At 40.7% G+C, this 21,542-nt stretch overlaps 1 protein-coding gene across 2 annotated transcripts; it reads left to right on the forward strand.

The window, feature by feature from the left end:
• The first annotated feature begins 97 nt into the window (after positions 1-97).
• Positions 98-18,324, forward strand: LOC136427305 (protein phosphatase 1G-like). 2 transcript variants are annotated; one of them, XM_066416117.1, is made up of 10 exons: positions 98-368; positions 4,396-4,465; positions 5,550-5,744; positions 6,346-7,011; positions 7,841-7,963; positions 9,035-9,168; positions 10,321-10,555; positions 11,395-11,524; positions 12,041-12,143; positions 14,791-18,324. In XM_066416117.1, exons 1-10 carry the CDS (start codon positions 258-260, stop codon positions 14,974-14,976), a joined length of 1,953 nt encoding a protein of 650 aa, XP_066272214.1. In that variant the 5' UTR covers positions 98-257; the 3' UTR covers positions 14,977-18,324. The 2 variants fall into 2 exon arrangements, with proteins under 2 accessions (XP_066272214.1, XP_066272215.1); XM_066416118.1 differs by having other exon boundaries at positions 9,038-9,168.
• Positions 18,325-21,542: the final 3,218 nt, after the last annotated feature.

A 21,542-nucleotide genomic window follows, 5' to 3' on the forward strand; every position in this document is an offset into this window, starting at 1 on the left:
AGAATATTAAAGGTACAAAAATGGCTGGTGATGGACGGATAACGGCGGTTGTTGTCGCGCCAAAATTACCTGACGTCATTGATTTAATTAAAATTGCGATCACGTGACCGGCATTTCAGTCAGTGTAGCGCGGGGAGGTTCATGCAGGGTAGGAAAGAAAGAGGTACGCACGTGGTCACTTCCAGCACATTTCTCTCCAATTATCACGAGTATTTACCACTAATATTCACCCACAACCCGGATAATCGAACCACAAGATGGGCGCTTACCTCTCCGAGCCGAAACTGGACAAAGATTCAGCGGACGGAAGCTCGACAAGACTGAGTTATGGCGTTTCTGCCATGCAAGGTTGGAGAATTTCAATGGAGGTGAGTCTTGCAAAAAAATGCACGTAGCTTCTGACGTTTTTACCTGCTTAGTTTGCCAAGCTGGCCACGGATCGATGCTTATGTTTCAGTCACAAGGCCTGGCGATGCTTTGAATTGACGATAGACATGTTACTGTTTGCGTAAGTCCATTCTAATCGTTGTACCTGCGCTCTAGTGTGAAATATATTATTTTGTGCTGGTAACGCTAGACACTTACTTGCAAATATTTTCAAGAAGCCATAGCTTCTTCCCAAACCTACTTACAATGGTTGTGTTATTAGAAATTTGAAGAAACATGTTTAGACGTGCACATGTCAACAAATTGATATGGAATCAAGAGTGGGAGGAAATACTGGTAACGTATCCATGGCCATAACTGCAACTTTCACCTACATTTGTGACCACCAAACCAACCGCCCAGTTTGCATACGTAATTTTCTTTTCAAAGTCAGCATTATCAATCATTAGGCATTGTTTGGATCAAGGTTCACTCTGAACAAATTATCATAAATAATGAAAAAGATTGCTGTTATAAATTTTGTGTTGTGTTGGGGTGGGGGGTATTTTTGTGGAAGTAGTTCAAAGTTCAAGGCCCTGGATTTGATTAGATCATTTCATGATGGACATATCTTTAATCTGATTGGTCAGTTGACAGTTATGCTTAGCCATGGAATTACTTAAACTGTTAACACACACATACACGCCTTGTATTGAAAAATTGTGTGTAGAGCACAAGATTATGCTAATTTAGATTCATCATTACTAAGAACAACAAGCTTAGTTGGAGCTTATAGCCAGGTGCAAAATTACCACCTGCTGTCAGCAATTTGACGTAAAAAGAATCGACCAAAAGTTGCATAAATGAACTTGTAAGACCAGGCCTTACAAAACGCCATTTAGTTAACTTCCAATATCCACATTCTGATGTCCCTACTTGATTTGGAATCAAGAAACATGATATTTCAGAAATACTGTTTTATGATTTCTATATTTTTAAGGACTTGGTAGGTCATAGTTGACATAATATTAATGTATCGTTGTATGTTATGTAAAGTAGAGTGGATTCATTCCTCAAGCTAACCGACATCTTTCACAGCGCAGTCGTCCCTCAGTAAGACATTGTTCCCATCTATAACTTTTATTCAGTTTTGTACCATAGGTATGATGCGGAACCATTCCAAAATTTAGCAGGGGAAAAAGTCGACAATACATGCTGCTTTGTGACAAAGCAAATTTACTGGCCACGGTCTCAACTCTGGGAATGTCTGCCAATATAATTTGACAAATCAATGAAAATATACAGGAGAATGGAGAACTACAAACTGTGCAATGATGCAACAACTTTTTGATTAAGCAGAAAATATCTGCAAATTCGTTTTTATCATATTGAAAGTCTATTGCAAGTTCTTGCCTGTAAGCTAATTGCAAATACATTTAACATGAAAAGAGCGGACAGACAGTAAACAATATACCCGTTTTATACCGTAGTATTCAATAACTCTACAGCCTTGTCAAAACAAGGCGGCAGGCGGCTATTTTCACCGCCTACTTTCAATTTTGTGCCGGCTACTTTTGTGTAGAATTTTAATAAAAAGCACAACTAAATTTTAGTTACAAAAGTTAAGTTTTAAAATGCACATGAAAGTTACCCAGAATATACCAAAAACCATATTTAGGGGGTCTCAATTCACAATTTTTTTAGGGGGAGGCCCCCCAGACCCCCCCTACGGGAGGGGGAGACCGTACCCACCCCCGCGAGCAACTTCTTTGCTCACATAGGGCCACTACAGGGGCCGCCTGTTACTTTTGGATATTAGCCTCCTACTCTAAAATGTTGTGACAAGGCTGCTCTAGTTTAACTACTGACACTAAATTCTAACTTATTGGGTTCGACTTCTTTTTCTTTTATCAATGTATGGATATAAAGACGATTGAATTATGTTGATGTGTAAACATTGCCAGAAAATGGCAGGTTAGGTAATACGATATGAGGGATGAATATTTGCTGTAAATATTCACATATAGTTTACTGTTTAGAAAACGTAACAATTCATGATTGCTGAATCTCTTCAACTCATATAGTCATAAAGCTTTGTTAAAATCTTAGACTTGATTAATGTGCTTTTTCAAATACTGCAGCCAATACAACAGAGCCAAAAGATATGAAAACATTGTGATGCGTCTGTTGCTATAAATATGAGAATGTTGAGGTTTAAGTCTGCTGTTTTGAGTGGGTCAGTTGAACAAAAGCTGTTGATGTGCATATAAACATTACAGTACCTGATTAATTCCATTCAAATTCAAATGTCCTTCCAGGATCTGTAGTGATTGTGATCATGTATGTAGTAGCCATGGTTTGAGTTCCTATAGCTCAACTGGTAGCAGTCTCACAGTTGAGTTCCAATATTACAAATGTAGTTGGTAACTTGGAGACCCCAGTTCAATCCTGGGAAGGGCACCTCGGTTTAGCTGCACCCGTCTTTTGAAAGGGATGTAAAATGGGGATAACATGTTCAAGGAGGTGCCTCAAGCACGTTTAGGGGAAGGGCTAGCAACCCCTCCCTGTAAAAATATACCCTGCTTCTAATCCTGAAAGAGCAAGGAAACTTGCAGCCCTATGTGCCACTAGGCAAAACAAGGCTAAACGAACAAACAGTTTGAGTTTAAGTGTGACAGGGTAACAGGAAGAGAGAGTTAGGCTAGCTGAGTCGCACCCATCCGAACTTGTCAGTCATTACCTGATGTAAACACTGTCAGACCATGACAGCCTCCATATGGTAGACAAGGATGTCTGGGTGGCCATGTTGGATCTTAGGTCAGCTGCTGACCTAGACCTCGGGTAAATGTAGTTGGTATAAACTTGTAAACATTAACATGCCTGTGGGAGGTACTTCTATAGATGGCCCTTTACAGTACCTTCTTACCTATATAGACACCAGCCAGGGTTGATAATTGTTTATTTCTCCATTACAATAGTGACAGTACGTGAAGCATACTTCACTGATAATAGAACTTGTGTAGTCTGTGCCAATCTTGTCTCAGTTGTAGACTTGTGTTGAATAAAGCATGAAATGTATGTTTTCTACCATTGCTTTAACAGGGTAGCCTGCTTTTCCAGAAAGCTTACTCCAATTTTGCCTGCTAGAAAAAGGGTTGGCCAAAATTTACATATAGTCCATCCAACTTGTTTAGTCCATCCAACTTGTTTTTTGAAATATCCAGGTTGTCTTCTGACCAGTACCAACTTGTGCCAAAAGGTTACTTGTGCAGGAAGGTTCACATAAAGATACTGAACTATCAGTTCAGTTCAGTTTATTTACATGTATTTAGACAGGAATACATTTCGGCTGGTGGCGCTTTTCAAAGATTCCTGGGGGGTTCAACCCCTTACAACTTAGAATTACATTGCAACAATAAAAATGTCAAATGATGACAAATAATACAGGATTCATTAAACAACAAACTCTTCATCTACACTGTCAGACTGCACACATATAATATGGGCATACTCAGGCACATACACATACGCATACGGATACACAGACACACACACACACGTACACACACACACAAAGGTACACTCATACACACAAAACACAGATACATTGCCTTCATCACACATGTCCCCATGATACTGATAGAGAAGGATATATTCCTTGAATGTTCAGAATGGCATTCATTAGACTCATCACTTTGATGCTATGTAGTCAAGTTCACCATGAAAACCGTGAACATAAAACCACCGCAAACATTTCTGCATTTACAGTAATGCAGCCCTTACATGTGGATGTCTAGACTTGCGCAGTTTACAGTTGTTGCTCTGATTTTTATCCCTGGAATTAAGTATAAGAAGCAAAAATATCTGTGATAATAAGCAGTTAATCTGTTACAATTTCTCTCTATGCTCTAAGAAAATGTTACAATCATATAGATTCAATTTTCTTGGTCATGATCATGTCCAGACATGTTCCTCCTTAGATTCCATTGTTGAAAGAATGCCACCTAACTACCCTCTTCTGTACTGCAGGATGCCCACAACTGCATTCCTGAGTTTGATGAGAAGACGGCCCTCTTTGCTGTGTATGATGGACATGGAGGTAAGCTTAAGTGTGGCAATTGTAGCTCTAGAAATAAATGTTTTTCATGCAAAAATAATTATAGATCATGAAACAGGTAATTCGGTGTAATACATTACAGTATATTCAACTGCCGTCGCGCCACGTGCCTGCGAAGCTGGTGTGTTGGACCAAAAGGCAGGTATACTGGCTATATAGATACAGATATAGGTTGTAACTTAGTATGAAATCTTCATGTATTACCAGAATGTTTTTTAAAAAAACAGTTACTCAAGCAACTGGATAATATTTGAAACAATCAAAATTATCAGAATGTTGTTTCAATTTTTTGTAGTTTTATGCAATGTCACACTTTGTATAAACATGTGTGCCATGTACATGTATATAATAATTGCAGTCAATTCTAATACCGCATATTTTCCTGCCAACCGGGTTCAAAATATAGTAAGATATAGAAAAATAACAGTTACTGAAACAACTGATAGATTAAAAAATTGTACATGTTTCATAATTCCAGTCGATTCTTATACCACCATGTTTTCCTGCCAACCGGGTTCAAAATTTAGTAAGATATAGAAAATGACAGCTACTGAAACAACTGGATAGATTGAAAAATTGTATGTGTTTCATAATTGCAGTTGACTCTAATACAACCATGTTTTCCCGCCATCCAGTTGCAAGATTTAGTAAGATTTAAAGAATAACAGTTACTGAAGCAACTGGATAGATTTACAAATTGTACGTGTTTCATAATTGCAGTTGATTCTGATACTGTAGATGCAAAAATGTTATCGGCGATCTCACCACAAACTTAAAGCCAGCGTAAACATTTTCGTCCAATACTGTAGCAGTATGTGACTATATCGCTGCCGCGAACTTAAAACCACTGCAAACACTCCATTTTTGCCTTAGGCCACACCAATTTAATTCCTGGTTAATGGATTTTTTATTTTCAAAAAAAAATCATGAAAACATGTAGAAAAAAAATTTGGGGGAAAATTAAAATCCGTTAACCAAGAAATTAAATTGGTGTGGCCTTAGTGCGAAATAAAAACCATGCAAACTTTAATGCATTTACAGTACTCCATGTGTTCTTTCCATCCAGGTGCAGAGGTTGCAGAGTACTGTGCGAAGTACCTGCCTGAGCACCTGCAGGCCATGCAGCTGTACAAGGACGGGAACCTGAAGGATGCGCTGCAGGAGGGGTTCCTGTCCTTCGACGAGAAGCTGACCCAGGAGGAGGTCATCAACGAGCTGAAGCAGCTAGCTGGGCTCAGCGAGGATGAACAGAACGAGCAAGGTAACTTTTCAGCGCTTTTTAATGTTCTTGGGGGTGCTCTATTGGCTTAATGTTCTTAGGGGTGCTCTATTGGCTCTGATTGACTAATTCAATCAGTGCAAAATGAAATCCTGTGAGCTGATTGGCTATTTCTAAGAGTGTTGTATCCTAACTAAGTAGAATGTCAGGTGTGTCTTTTCATGCTGATGAAGACTTTTGAATAAAAAGGTAAAAAAAAACGTAATAGATTGGTGCGTCTCAGCTGTCATCCTTCTGACGCCCATTTGACCATAAAGCACTTTTTAAATTTGATTAGATCTATCTTAATTTTTTGGTTATGGGGGAAAGCGATTTATCAGAATATCGTACAATACTTTTATGAAGAAACCCCTCTATAAGATGATATGTCTCTAGTCTATCCTGTATAGTTATACCTAGTTTGCTTCTACATTTACAAGCCTACAATAGTCATAATAGTCTTGCATACCAGCTTAATGCTAAGCAAGCATAGCTTTTCTCTTCATTATGCCAGAATCTTACTGCCTGATGGGCATCAACAACAGGACTGGGAAGGTTTTAGAAAAGGTTTTAAAGTATTCTCTGTTTCTTTTTCCTACTCCAGAGATTGCCGATGATCCAGAAGACGAGGCATCACTCCTTAAGCAAGAAGCAGACATGTCCATCGAGGAGATCTTGGCAAGATATGGAAAGGCGCAGAACAAAGCCACAGCTGCACTCCGCAAGAAGAACAAATTCCAGTCGCCGGTCGTGAGGAAAACACACTCCCGCGTAGACGGTAACTGTACAGAGAACGGCGAATCGGAGGGAAGCCAAGCCGACGGGAACTGCAGCAAAGTGGAGACGTCAGCAGCGAAACCAGAAGTCTCCGAAGCCAGTAGCACAAGCTCAAGTTTTACGAAAGCAGAAAAGTCGGAACGCAGAGACTCCAGTGAAAATGAAGCCAAACCAAAAACGACAGCAAACGGGGAGGGGGATGCGTGCCCGTCTAGTCACACCGCTACAGCGGAAGACTCCGCAGTCGGAAGTTCGTGTGCTGGCTCCTCGGAAGTCGGCGCGGGGGACGCAACAAGTTCAAACAGTGGGCCGTGTTCGTCTTCTTCTGTAGCCAAGGTTCAGGGGTCATCGTCAGAGGGTGAAGGGTCAGCAGCAACACCAGGTCAGGGGTCATCATCAGGGGGTGAAGGGTCGTCGTCAGTTCAGGAGACAGCAGAAGACAACGGTTGCTCCTCTGTCAGTAGCAGTACAGGAGGCAAGGGGAAAGGCAAAGGTAAGACTGACAGGACCTGGGACACTGTTTGCTCAATACGAAGCCTGCATGTAGTTTAGCCTTTAGCCTGCTAAGGTAGCTGTTTGGCACCAACTTTACATTGGTTATGGGATTAGGCAGCAGGGAGAAGGTTAAAACAGCTGGCAGTGGATTTTTCAGTGAATCCTTGGGATTATGGGTGGGCACTGGTCAATCTTGTATCAGCCACACAGCGATTTACACCATTCACCCGGACGGAAGACCTAGCCCATCCCGTCTTGTATCAGCGAAAGGATGTGTCACCCCGTAAGGGGCGGTATAACCCCGACAGTGCCTAAGCACATCGACTGATGATGATGATGATGACTGGTCGATTTAAGAACTGGTATTTCTTGCTGGACCGGTCCTATAAAACGAGGCCCAAAATGAATTGATGGTCCTGGTCACCAGTTTTTGGACCGATCAGGAAAATTATTCAATAGGGTCAATATAGGCTGCAAGGCAAGTAGGTTTGAACCAAAGATATGATATTGTACAATGTACTACTAGTAATTAAAAGGATCAGGTCTGGACCTGAACCTGAATGTTTTGTACCTGTGCCAACCTCTAGCTGGAATTTTTGCAAAACGAAATTGTTGTCTTGGAGCTTACTCACTCACTCACTCATGACCCATGACCTCAGTGGTCGTAGGGGCGTCATGACAGCCAGCCGCAATGATCCGTGCCCATCCTGTTCTGTCCTCGGCCTCTCTGATCAGTTGTGTAGCGCTCAGGCCAGTCCATGTCTTGATGTTGTCCCAAGCCTTGAAGCTTAGGCAGTTGTAAAATGTTTGTTCCTCGTACATTCCAGGTAAGAAGTCCGCCCCAGCAGGTGAAGCCGGGGGTAGCGGGTCTGACTCCGCCCCCAGAGGCAGCCGTGCACCTCCCGACAGCAGTGAGGAGGAGGAGGAGGAATCAGAGGAGGACAGTGATGGTAGGTCCAACCCATCTGCCTGGTTTTTATATAATGCAAGGCTGGAAATCACTTTGGGAATTGGAGCACAGAAAGAATTTTGAGTGCAAAACTTACATCAGCTAGAATAAAGTAGAATGTCAGAAAAACGTTCTTACACAGTTTAACCCTACTGCCTCTCTTCAATCTGTAGTACATCAAATAAAGTACAAGGAAGGTTATATTGCTTTTTTTGATACTTAAACTGATACAGAAATATTCTGTATGCTATTTTATGTCATGCCTGGGCCTGATACGGGTGTTCCGGACCATGTGATAACTATCCGGATCACATAGGGTTCGGGAGTGTTATCACACAGGCTTCCATAGAATATTTCGAATGCATTTCGAGCGCGCCGGTTGCGCCGCCGTCTGAAATTCGAATACCGGATTCGGAGGTTAGAATCAATGTTGTTACAGTTTTGTGTTCGAGGACACAAAACTCCCTCAACTTCTGGCGTTTTCCGCATTGAAATGTGTGTTTTCTCGGGTGGGTATGACATAAATAAAATACAACACGTTGTATTCCGCATCACCCTCGGTCCCAGCCCTCCCGCGGGTCGGATCGCTATACGGCCGTCGGGCGATCCTACCCGCGGTTGGGCTGGTACCTCGGGTGATACGGAATACCCCGTGTTGTATTCTATATGTACAATAGTACTTGAGCCCTATAGCCTACAAAAATAGTTAGGTGCACTGGTGCACCCACAGTTCAGAATTAGGTTTAACTTTAACTCCAATTTTAGGTGCACATACACCCAGTATTTCAAGCCCTGATATATGATACAGGGCTCAACATTCATTTTTGGGCACCTAATCTAAAAGTTAGGTGCATAGAAGAATTTTGGGGGCACAATATGAAACTTATATGTAGAATGTCAGCCAAACATAATTCTTTCTTCCTCTCTTAAGAACTTCAATCTGACATACAGATTTGCTTTTTTCGGGCCAGTGAAAAGTTGGTTAGGGTCAGTAGATTTTATATGTTTTTGCCCCATTGGGCAAGTGATTTTTTAAAAACTTGTCCAACCCTCTACTTGACTCACTTTTCAGAAGATATGTTTGATGAAGATGACTCTGAGGAAGACTCTGACGACCTTGATGATGATGATGATGATGAAGATGGGGAGGAGGAGGAAGAAGAGGATGCAGATGAAGGACCAATCATTTTCTCCGACAAAGAACAGGTAAACTAAACTATCTACACAGCTAGAAATTGTCGCATAGGGAAGTAACAGTTTTTTTAAGATTTAAGATTCTTGCAAATTCTTTAAAACATTTATACCTGTTATTTGTAGCAGTGCATGGCAAGGAGAGTTCTGATACATAAGATATTCAGATTCATCAATTGAAAACGTTGGTCTTCACTTGCACCCTCCTGTCAGATTTCTTTTCTATGATATCAACTACAGTCAAAAGTGCCCAAGATGACCATTCAGGGTGCAAATAAAATCTGGTCTATGTGGATAGATAGTCCAGTGTTCTCACCAGGATTTTTTCACAGCATAGGGGTCAGGTATAGAAGGCCAACTTTGCGAGGCCCAAGTCACTCGCGGAGTGCCTAAGACATGATAACGGTTGGGAGTTTGGCATCTTCCCGCAGAAAATTTTGAAGTTCATAACCAAATAAGACAATATTTCCTGCATTTTGAGGGAGAAATTTTGTGAAGTTAAAGTTTTTCCTCTGCCACATCCTCATTCTAAAGCCAAATATGAACTTTTTATAAGATTTATGAAGGTTTTTCCTAAAAAGAAACACCCCTATGCTCATTGAAACACAGCATCGGGGTCCAGATCACAGCATCGGGGGTCCAGATCACAGCATCGGGGGCCCCTATGCTGAAAAGGCCTGGTGAGAACACTGTAGTCACTATAGAAAGGATTCTTAATGCTAATGTCAATGGGGAAAATTATCTACATAAAGGACCACCAAGAAGTGGTCACATTGGCAAGGTGGTCCTTATGAAGAGATGATCACTAGTACAGGTTTGACTGTACATCAATGACCATGGTTGTTTTCTATGTAAAGGTGGCCACTTGTACAGTAGCCTGGATGCTAGGCTCCCAATCTTTATGATATCTATGGTACAGGGTGTTTCTAGGGTCTAAATCTCGAGGCCTGTTGTAGAATTTCCACATGAGCTGGCCTCTGTAGTTGTCCACTATTTTCTGCTGCTGCAGTAGTAGAAACATCCTGCAGCCGCAATCAGTCTTCCTTCAATCTTTGGCCTCTTTAAGCCCAGGAAACAGTCTGGCATCCAGGCTACTTGTACAGGTTTGACTGTATGTTTCATCTTTTTGTGGTTTGAGTCATCTTATCCATGTCTTGTTTCCTGCAGCCTGGTTCTGACAGTGGGACCACAGCAGTTGTGGCTCTCCTGAGTCAAGAGAAGCTTTACGTGGGGAACGCCGGCGACTCCCGCTGCGTCCTGTGTCGGGCGGGGCGCGCCATCGACATGTCGATAGACCACAAGCCGGAGGATGAGGAGGAACGAGACAGGATACTCAAGGCCGGGGGGAAAGTCACACAAGATGGCAGAGTCAACGGAGGACTCAACCTGTCCAGAGCAATCGGTAGGTGGAAGGGAGGAGCGCATTAGTCTTGATAAGTTTAGAGGAGGAGGGCCTACTGTAACTCACTTTATCTTCACGGTAGCAAAATTTCACGGTGTAAGGAAAATAGACATTTTCACTGAACTTTAACTTCACGGTGGCAGCAAGTCATTAACAGAATGGATGAATAAAGGAATCATAAATAATAACAACAGTTTTTTTCACGGTGATGATAAGTTCACGGTACAAAGATGACCGTGAAAACAGTGAACATAACGTTACAGTGAAAGAAACAAGAATTACAGTATTATAATCCTTATATGCTTTTCCCCTCCTTCTGCACATGTTTTTAGCCATTGTTTTTCGATTATGTATTTTTTTGTTGTGTAAATAGATAAACAATAAGCAGCATTTTGCTTGGAATGCTGAGCATCTGGTTAAGAATTAACTTGGTGAAATCACAATTCTTCTCATCCCCAAGAAGTGGTTGACTAACAATACAAAATAAAATTTTGGATTTGACTTGCTGCCACATAATGAGAAATTAACTGTTCTCCAACTCAGATAATTGAATGTTTGATTCAGGTATCTGACCCAAGCACTGCAATGTATCACTTTCGTTTTGAGTGGTCAAAATGTTGACCTAGAATATGAGTTCAATGTATCATTTTGTTGTACTATATTGAACTATGTGTGTCCCCATTTAATTTAGCCCATGACATGAGTGTTTCTAGTTGTATAAATGCATTCACTAATGCCAATCCTTGGCACACAATACCAACTTGGCTAGATAATTTAATAGCATGGCACTCATCTATGTGTAGAGAATTGTTTAAAGCCCTGTTCCTGTCCGCCCACAGGAGACCACTGTTACAAGAGGAATGAAGACCTGCCGCTGAAAGAACAGATGATCACATCCCTGCCAGATGTCCGTTCTATAGACATGCAGCCTGAGGATGAATTCATGGTGCTGGCATGTGACGGCATCTGGTAAGTGTTGGAAGGCGAGAAAGGGTTATAAAACAAGAAAAGTGTAGGAAAGTTATACATGTACCGTCTGCATGTATGTAATTGTAGCTTGAAAGTTCATCTGTGTTAGTAAAATCAAGGCAAGGGCAAGAATGGTCTATTTTTGAAAAATAAGAAAATTTTTTACAAATTTAATGGTTCTTAGTGGCAAATGTGCTGGATGTTGGCACATACGATCAGCAACCAAATCTGTAGTGTATTTTTTGGCACACTCTTTAGACAGATTAGCCGAATAGGCTCGGTGGGCGTCACTCCAACCGTCATGGTAGGAATATCGTGTTAGGTGCCTTTCCCAAGGGCACAACGTTGAGGCATGGTAAGTATTGAACCCGGGACCTATTGGATACTGTCTTGGCCGACGTAACAATTTTACCACCAAAAGATTTCCTTGGTGATCTTGAGTACATGACAAGAGTATGGTCATCAGTTTTTTGTACACCAGTTTGACTCTCTGCTCTGCCCCCCTCCCCCCTCCAGGAATGTCCTAACCAGTCAACAGGTGGTTGACTTTGTCAGGAATAGACTAGCAGAGGAGACGCCGGACGGAGGCAAGAGGACACTGTCTTCAATCTGTGAAGAGGTGGGTTTATTTGATCTCTACAACACTTAGTGTGACTTCTCATAGAATGCAAAACACATCCTACAGTAGTGCTGCGTACCTAAACGTAACATCAGGTACAGGTACATGTACCGGCACAGAGGTTTAGGTACAGGTCCGTACCTGAACAAAATTAACATAGTGTATTTCTGAACTTCTTCAATGACAAAACCATAAACTGTTTTCAACTTGTCAGTATCTTTATTCAAAGAACATAACTAGGTTTCCTACCACCAAACTCCATTGGCCTTGCTACCAAACCTCCTGGCCTGCCTGAATGATCTGTTGCATATCAGTTACGATGTTCCAAGGTATCACTTTGTTCACGTTTGGTGTTGCATGAGGTCAGGAGATCAGTCACAAAATAAGCACATACTTGGTGTAAATTAGTATCGGTACAGTACCGGTACTTCATGATCCGGTATTTTGGACCTGTACCGAATCAATTTTTACGGTACAGTACCGGTACACAGTACCGGTATGCAGCACTATCCTATAGGTATTTCTTGCTGTAAATGATAAGTTTGCAGAAAACTGGGTGAAAGGTTCACTTGTAGATATATATTTTTTTTCAATTCTGCATTTTTTTTAAAGACCTTAAATCTGTCTTAAAGATTATGCCACTATACAATGATTCATTAGCCTGGATGCCAGACCCCCGATCTCATCTTAATAATGGTTTTTATTGGTCAGAAATTACCCGCAATGGCAGCCTTTCTAGTGCTGAATTGATGCAGAGTTTACAGGTTTCAAATAATACACAACATATACATATTTTGCTGTCGCAAGGGTCTGCCATTCGGCGCCACCAGGTGACCTCAATACGACCTTTCCCAACCGAAGTCAGGTACCCATTTACACCTGGGTGGAGTGGGGAAAGTCGTGTAAAGTGCCTTTCCCAAGGGCACAAGATCGGTGACAGGACAGGATTCGAACTCGGGACCACTTGGTTCTGAGCCGAACACTCTGCCGTTGCGCCACACGACCTTTATTATCTATCGTGCTGGATCTAACGCAGAGGGGGGAGAATTTCTTTGGGGGCATGTTGGCCCTAGAGCTGAGGAGTTGGCCAGGGTAGGCCCTGGCGTCCAGGCTAAAGATCCATCTATAAGCAACTTCATTAGAACACTTCTAGATAGTGGTGCGTAACTAAACCCCGGACCTGTTCCTAACCTTAAGGTTCAAGTCCAAAAAAAACTAAACATCTGGAATCAAGTCAGGACTTGAAAAAAAATCTCTCGCTTTTACACTCCTTTTTGATTTATACCATCTAAAAGCATCCTTAGATCATGAAATTTGCACTGGAAAAATATGAAAACATTGCTGTTTAATAACAACTTCTGAATTAATTACTGACTGTATAATTCCGCATTTTATAGTTTTCAAATTGTATGTAAAATATATGCTGATATGCAATTTTACATGAAACAGGAAAAAATATTCGTAGCACACATATTCCACTGGTTCAAGTCCGGACTTTCAAGTCCCAGCCTGAACCTTAACCTCTGGACTCGAGTCCTTACCTAAACCTAAACTCAGGTTTAGGTACGCACCACTACTTCTAGACAGTTTTTTTATTACTGATAGGTCGTTGGTGACACTCTATCTCTCTTCTCACAGTTGCTAGATGCTTGTGTCAAGCCGGACACTTGCGGAAGTCAAACTGTAAGAACTTGGATTGACTTTTGCTTGTATTGACTCCCAAAACAACTGTTTTTACTGTTACAGGGCGCGAAATTAACGTCATTCCCAAGAACACTTATCTTTTCTTTTACATTTTGAGTCCTTTCAGAGTTTTTCATGGAAATGTATAAAAAGATTATTTTCGTGATGTGTAGACGAGATGAGAGATTAACTTGAATGAAGACCAAAACTTAAAACTCAAAAAATCATTGTAATAAAAAAGGGATAAAAAAGCTGGCTGAAAATTGGGGGTTTTAGTCAGTAATTCTTCATGTTTGATCCACGATCTTTCAAGTTAATTTCTCACCCTGTTCCTGGTTTCTGTGGCACTTGTTTGCATGATGTGAAACACCCACAGTGCCCTCAGGTGCATGTTGCTGTGAGTTCTACTCTTGTCATTGGTTGTGCGTTTGTAACCCGTGTTCCTTCTTTCAGGGTGCAGAAGACACAAACTTGTGTGCAAAGTTAACACGCTTCTCGACTTTTTCTTTTCTCTAAGGCAGCGGCCGCTTGCTGCTTTCTAATGCTTCAATATTTTGGGCTTGAATCTGTATGAATTGTTCTTTACCTTTGGAAATTGAGATTAGTATATTTCCTTCCTTTTCCTATATGCTCTGCCGGCACTTTTACACATTCTCACATTTTTTCTGTATACATGGCTCTTCTGAATCTTGTAGTTTATATCCTAGTACCGTATGCTTTGCAACCTGTCAAACAAAGTGTTACAAGAACTATACAAAGGTGTCATAGTAGATTATAAACTTGTGACTGAAGCTTTGTCTTGTAAAAGAAAGTTGTGTAAGGTCTGGTGAATACAATTTTAGTATTGTTATGAATATAACCAATTTTTTTATGGTATTTTGTATTTTAGAGAAAATAAGTATTAGTGCTTTTTTCCTTAGGTATCAGTATCTTCCTTAACTCATGTGTTGTTGTTGTTTTGCAGTTGTTTGACCTGTGTTTAGCGCCAGACACCACGGGTGACGGTACGGGCTGCGACAACATGACTTGCATCGTCGTCAAACTCCACAACAGCCAATCAGCAGCCAAACGACCACTGGAAAGCGGACAGTCCGAAGCGAGTCAAGCCAAGAAGCCACGACCAGATGAGCCAGACACGTCCAGTGGCTAGAAACTCTTTCCTTCTTCTTTTTTTTTATCTGAAGACCGTATATGCAGCGATGTTGTAGTTCGTGCTCAGTGACTGCGAATGGAGTCAGTTTGACGTATTGAGTAGTGGGCACTATGGCTCCTTAAGTAGGAGCTAGTTTAGATTTTGTAAATTCTTCTAATCTGAATGTGCTTAAATCATCCTCATCAACCATAGTATACCTGGAAAGTGGTCAATGACATAGTGTATGCAATTTTCCTAGTGATATCTATGGCCGTACTGTTTCTTCCAACACACTGAATGTGAAGGGTTCTGGATCAAAATGAACTGTATTTTCCAACACACAAAAAATTTGACTTACCCAAATTTTTGACCGATCAACTCCAGCGTTTTTCAAGGAATGAGCAATCCACTGCTTCTGTGACGTCACGTTATGCAGATAGAACACCAGGCTCGGTGAACAGTGGATCATAAGTTGCGGAAAGTCTATGACGCCCCCCGTCTCTGTTGAAGAATTGACTTTTTTTTTTGCAAGCGGAATAAAAGAAGCCAGAGCTTTACAACCATCCCACAATCAAAAATTTTGGTCCAATTTTTTGTGTTAGAAATTACGGTTCAACTTTAATCCAGAATGACCATTTACCAACATACATGTAGATGGACTTTCAAAATAGGCAGGCGAAGGAAATGCTTGGCTGTATAATGTATATACCTGACCAGAGTCATTATGAACCCTCTGTGAATATGTACACACCATTATACCTCACCACGAGTACGAGAAACGTAAATCATTGTACACTTGACATTGGTGGTTGTATACAATCGTGAAGTCTGTGAAAGACAACGGAGCAAAACGTTTTTAGTGTGAGTGAGCCGTAATTTCCACTTCATTTTCCTTTTGCTGGTGTGTCCACACATGAATGGCAGTCTCAGTAGTAGACCAATCCCATAGACCCACACTCTTCCATCAAAACACAGAAATGCAAAATATAAACATAGAAAAGGAACTTTTTGACAGACATGCAGCCCCTCTCTCATTGGTCAAACCACTAATTGCCAAGCTACCATTGGTTTAAATGCTAGTTGTGATTGACAGTCTATTGATTGGTCGATTCCTAGTGTTTCAAATTACAAGAAAAGTCATCACCTTGATGGGCAGTTCATGCACGCCCCCTGTACATTTGCTCGCAAACTGCAGGAAGTGGGAGTACTGGGTATTACATGTGTCCAAACAGCAGCAAAATTGCCCAGGTTCAGTGCTCTGGTTAGTGTGTATGTATTTTTGGTGCTGTCCAGCGTCCCAACTGTTGAATTTAAACCAGACAAAAGCAATTTATGTATTCAAAGGGCTTCATTTACCATCTCCTGTGTCAAGCTTAAAGGGGCATATTGTAGAATTTTGGCGCCAAAACTGCAAATATTCTAAATTTGAAAATGTCCTTTCAGATTGACATTTTTAACTAATTTTCAACATGTTCTTCACAATTTCACAATTCTTCACATTTCCCGAGTCGGTATACAATGCAAACTTGAAAGCAAGCCACGTAAAATCCCCTACTTTTTGGTAGCCTTCTGAAAAATCTCGGAAGTGGGAAGTGGGCATTAAAAAAAGATTTCAAGACATTCTTACAACACAACAAAGTCACATTCATATGCTGTGAATATCGCTATGCAGTGTAACAGAGTAGATACAACTTAGGATGTAGAAAAATGACCAAAAAAACTGACTTTGTTTTGATGTTTTCATCAGTCAGATTCTACAATACGCTCCTTTAAAGCCCAGTCTTGTTTGATTTGAGCCATTTGCACTGGGAAGAACTCTGGAATGGGTCAGCTTGACGAAGGTCTGATCTTGTATTACCATATCAACATATTCATTCCTTGCTTGATAATAATATGTCCCTATTCAAAAGAAAGATCATGTCTGAAGTTATATTGTTGGTAAATCATGTGTCTAACGCACAACAACATGTATCTGTGACAGTCAGGAATTTTGAAGTTTCTCTCTCGTGTAAGACTTGATTTTCAGCATAGACCCATATGAGGGTTACTTCAAAATGCCATTTTGATGTTATTTACTGCCCGAAGTACCGATGTGTATAGTATGTCCGATAAGCACAGTTGTACATATTCACACCTTCAATGTAAAGTAGACGCTTTAGTGCTGTAGAACGCAAGGTTGAAGTCTGCTGTAGCTGTACATGTTGAAATGCCTTTGTTGTAATTCTTGTTGCCTTGCAGTACCAGCTAAGTTCAGTAGGGGGCATCAGAGTATTGCTGAAGAAATACATTGAAAAAGACCCAGCATAGCCATGAATGTAAACTGTTACCCCCTGTGCAACTGATAGTGATGTAATGCAAAGGAATGACGTTTACTTTCAGTGAGGAAAAGATGGTGTGTTTTTGTACGTTAGTGGATAATGTCACACCACCATTCAAGGCTAACCAACTGGAAACATCCTACCTCTAACAGATCGGCTCATCTTCACAGCTTTTCTTACAAGCATTCTCATTGGCTGATAGTAGATGGCCTATATCTGCATGGCAACCGTTTCTGTGGTATCTTCCTTAAGCCCCTGTCACACAGTCGATGAGCTTTGGCTATTTTTGGTTATCGCCAGAAAGTTGCTTGGTTTTAAAAAGCTAGGCAAGGTACCTGCGAACCAATCCCTAAAAACTGTGTGATAATTGAGGGAATGCCTGTCATCTTATTGCTGAAAATGTCATTTTTGAACTCGCCGACTCGTCGTCTGATCGATTTTCGAGCTGTGTGATGGGTTTTAAGCAATTTCTCCTTTTGTCTAATACTTCTTACTCTACAGAGAAACCTCTGCAACAATGACTGTTATGACAAGGAAAAACTAGACCAAACAGGCATTACATGAGACAGCTTATCCCATTGGTTACTTGCAGTGTGTTGATTTTTAACAGACACCCTCATTGGCTACTAGCAACATGTTTCCACTGCTATCCCAAACTTAACTGTTGTGATAACTTGAGAGTTATGACGACTATAAGCATCCATGTTCTTGTAATATAATCTATGTCTTCTACTTGGCATTTCCGATTTGTTTGCTTGTATTGCCGCAGTGTTTCTACCTTGGCTGTTTTTAGAAGTGGAATATCCCCTCCGTAATACGTAGGAAAAAGGCGTATGGTGCTGGTATACCATTGTACAGACATCGGAATACACAACCAGGCATATACCAAGTGCTTGGGATAACCATTGTTCGATATTGAGTACAAAACAATAGGATAAGGGTATGTTAATTGTTCCTCTCTTACAGTTGTATCTGATGTTAGAACATCCCAATTATTTTGTTTTATCTCTGGATTTGTTTCATAATAAAATATTTTGAGATGATCGTATATCAATGACTCATGGTATGATGAATTGTATGTATGTGTTGGTTGTAAGGAATAAGGCTTTTGATGCATGGGACAAAAATGATGTTAATTTGTTCTAACCATAAGTGTAGACCAGCTGTTACTGCTCCGATGCAGGAACTGCTGTGGTAGCTATGGAGCCATGAGAGAAGTAATTCAGCTAAGAAAGTGACATGTTAAAGGCACCCATAGCATTTAATGAGGCTTGAAAACTGGAAATATTCTAGTTGCTGTAATCTTAATGAAATTGACGTTTGATGCCACTTTTGCGTGCTGATTTCTTACCAAAAGTGCTCAAAAGCGGCACAAAAATAAGCTACACGGTGATCTTTTAGTTTCACGCGCCTAGTGTAAGTACGTGTAGACCGATACCATAGCCCCGCCCACCTCCGTCGAAACGTAGAAATGCAACGCTAAAACATAAAAATGCAAATATTTGACGGACATCCAGTCACTCTCTTATTGGTCGAACCACTAATTGTGATGGACAGTCAGGATCAGTCTATTAGGGCTTGGATTTTCCATCAGTTCTCACCACACAACGACATCGTATCTTTGCTCCTTTAATGTCGATATGTAATGGTATAGTGTTATTAAAACTTACTATGTGTAGGAATGACTAGAAATTGGAGCTTTTTTAGTCAAGTTTTAAGCCTCAGAAAATGCTCTGGGTGACTTTAAGATTTGTCAACAAAGTGAGTAGCTGCACCACATAGTTATTAAGTTGTGTTGGGTGGCCTTTTTGAAATCATTGAAATTTAAGTTATTTCTCACCACGTGTATTTTTTTAATATTTGAAAGTATGAAAAAATCTTGCGTTATTCATATGAATCACCATGTGTAATTTCTCAACGTTTGAAAGTAAGAAAAACAAGAGCTTTTAAAAAAAGCTGGCGTTTCGGCTACGTTTATAAGTGTGAATTGTCTTTTCCCTTTACTTGAAGTAAAATCTGCCAGAGGAAGTCACTCAAGGGCTGTTCAGTCTATAAGAAAAATTGTCATTTTGGGAAATGAGTACTGTTTTAATAGAGAAAGGCAGATTGGGGAAAGCAATTTTGAAGTTACGTCACTTAACTTAAGTGCTTTTGAAAAAGCTGGTCTTGGCCTACAACTTGTACTTATTTGTAAAATGTATAATAGGCTCATTATAAAAGCTATCAATGTAATTATGTACATGGCACGCAATAAAACATAAAATTTGAAAAAGCACCATTGAATCATCAGCACTATGGTAATTAAGTGAAATAGAAGTTCATAACAGCTAAGGTTCTATCTAAAATGACTACCAAATGTCAAACAAATCAACAGCTACCTCATCCGTATTATTCTGGTTTCCGCATTTACAACATTTCTTCCTTATTTTCCTGGGTTATTTTGCTAAAATTCATGAAAATTCCCATAGTTTTGTGCCGAGGGGCGCCACTTTCCACGTCCGTGTTGTCTGAATGAAGTCGATACTGAACAATGGAGCATTTGCTACTGTAACAAAGAATCGCTGTTTTGCAAACAACATCAAGAGCCTCTGTTTACATCGGGGATAGAAGTTTAGTGGCGAGTGTTTTGCAAGAATCATCTTACCGCGCATAGGAGCCGCTGCACGGTATTTTCCATTACAATGAACAGAAAAATTCGAATGCCGGGTTTGGAATCTATGAAGTCCTGTTCATAAGACAAAGGCCTTGTATATATTAAATGAATATTTCAAAATAACAAATATAAAATATTTCTTTATTTATTAATGAAAAAAAATGATATTCATAAATATGATATTGATAGATTAATATAATATCAATATATATTTTTGATATTCAATATCTAAAAATAAAAAAAAATCCATGCACGGACACGAATCCGGATCTTCTGGGTCCGTAGTGCTTCGCGTTGCCAGATCGGCCAAGCTGCGGTACGTAACTAGTCACACTGGGAGTAATGCTATAACCTCACTATATGGTATCATTTATGCCGATTTTTGGTCGTTTTCTTGACGAAATCATTTTTTTTCTTCTGCAATCTTGTGGAATAGATGTAATATGGTCATTTTTCAGGATATCAAAGTCCGAAACCACAATGCAATGATATTTCCGAACAGTTGTAGCAGTTACATGCGGTCGCCGTCCTGTGTCACATGCAAATCTAGCCTGCCTGCCTTTTCGTGCTCTCTTGCCATATGAGGCAACGGCTATACAAGGATTTGAGAACGTATTGCCATATAAGGTCTTATTGTGTGCGACACAGTGTTGAACCAAGCTTCCCTGGTTCCTTCCTTGAAGGTAAAAGCCAGGACAATGCGTTCCGGCGCGCATGCGCCGAAACGCAAAAATCATCATTACCCATCTTGAAATTAGTCATATTTTTACCATGTGTAATTTTTTAACGTTTTAAAGTATGAAAAGTAAGAAAAAGCGTCATCACCCATCTTGAAGTTATGTAAAATTTCTTAACGTTTGGTAGTATGAAAAGGGAAGTTGAAGAAAAATCCTAATTTCCCATCTTTCTTGCAGCCCGCAACCAACACAGTCGTGCGCGCGCACTTCTGACCTAGCCTCCTTCGCAGACTTCTTGGGGTGCTGGCGTTTATCTTTTTGGGAGCGCTGTTTCAACATGGGCTGGTTATTACCGTATTTATTTCCTCGATTAAAGTACGCACTTTTTACAACTTTTCAAAATCCAAAAAGTGGCTCATGCTATCGCCAAAGCGGGGGTGCGTACTTTATTCAGGTTTTCTCAATTTACGTTCCAAGGCCGCAAATTAGCCGGGAACTTTGCCCGAATCGGGGATGCGTACTTAAATCGAGAAAATACGGTACGCCGAGAAGATCGTGTCTGCGACCTCTAGAGGGCATAAGAACAATGCCCATATGTTAAAATCGCGAAACAGCGCTCACCAAAAAAATAAACAACAGCGCTCCAAAAAGTCTGCGAAGGAGGCTACATGTACTTCTGACCGCCCACATGGCTAGTTCATCGCCTTCCACCCACCATCTCCTGGGTCAAGGACAACAGTTCTCACCCAAAAACTCGCCCTTTGTCTGCCAACGACACCCTACCCTTCGGTCACCAGGGCTCCATACAAAGAGGCGTGTTGAATATGCTCGACTGTTGCAACTTACAGGGTCAAGAATGTGACCCCTGTGTGATTGGGTTTATTTTTCTGGGTGGAACACAATGTTTTGAGGACAATGGCCGCCACAAAACAACAT

Source organism: Branchiostoma lanceolatum, chromosome 2 (assembly GCF_035083965.1).
Source record: "Branchiostoma lanceolatum isolate klBraLanc5 chromosome 2, klBraLanc5.hap2, whole genome shotgun sequence".
NCBI classification, from domain to species: Eukaryota; Metazoa; Chordata; class Leptocardii; order Amphioxiformes; family Branchiostomatidae; genus Branchiostoma; species Branchiostoma lanceolatum.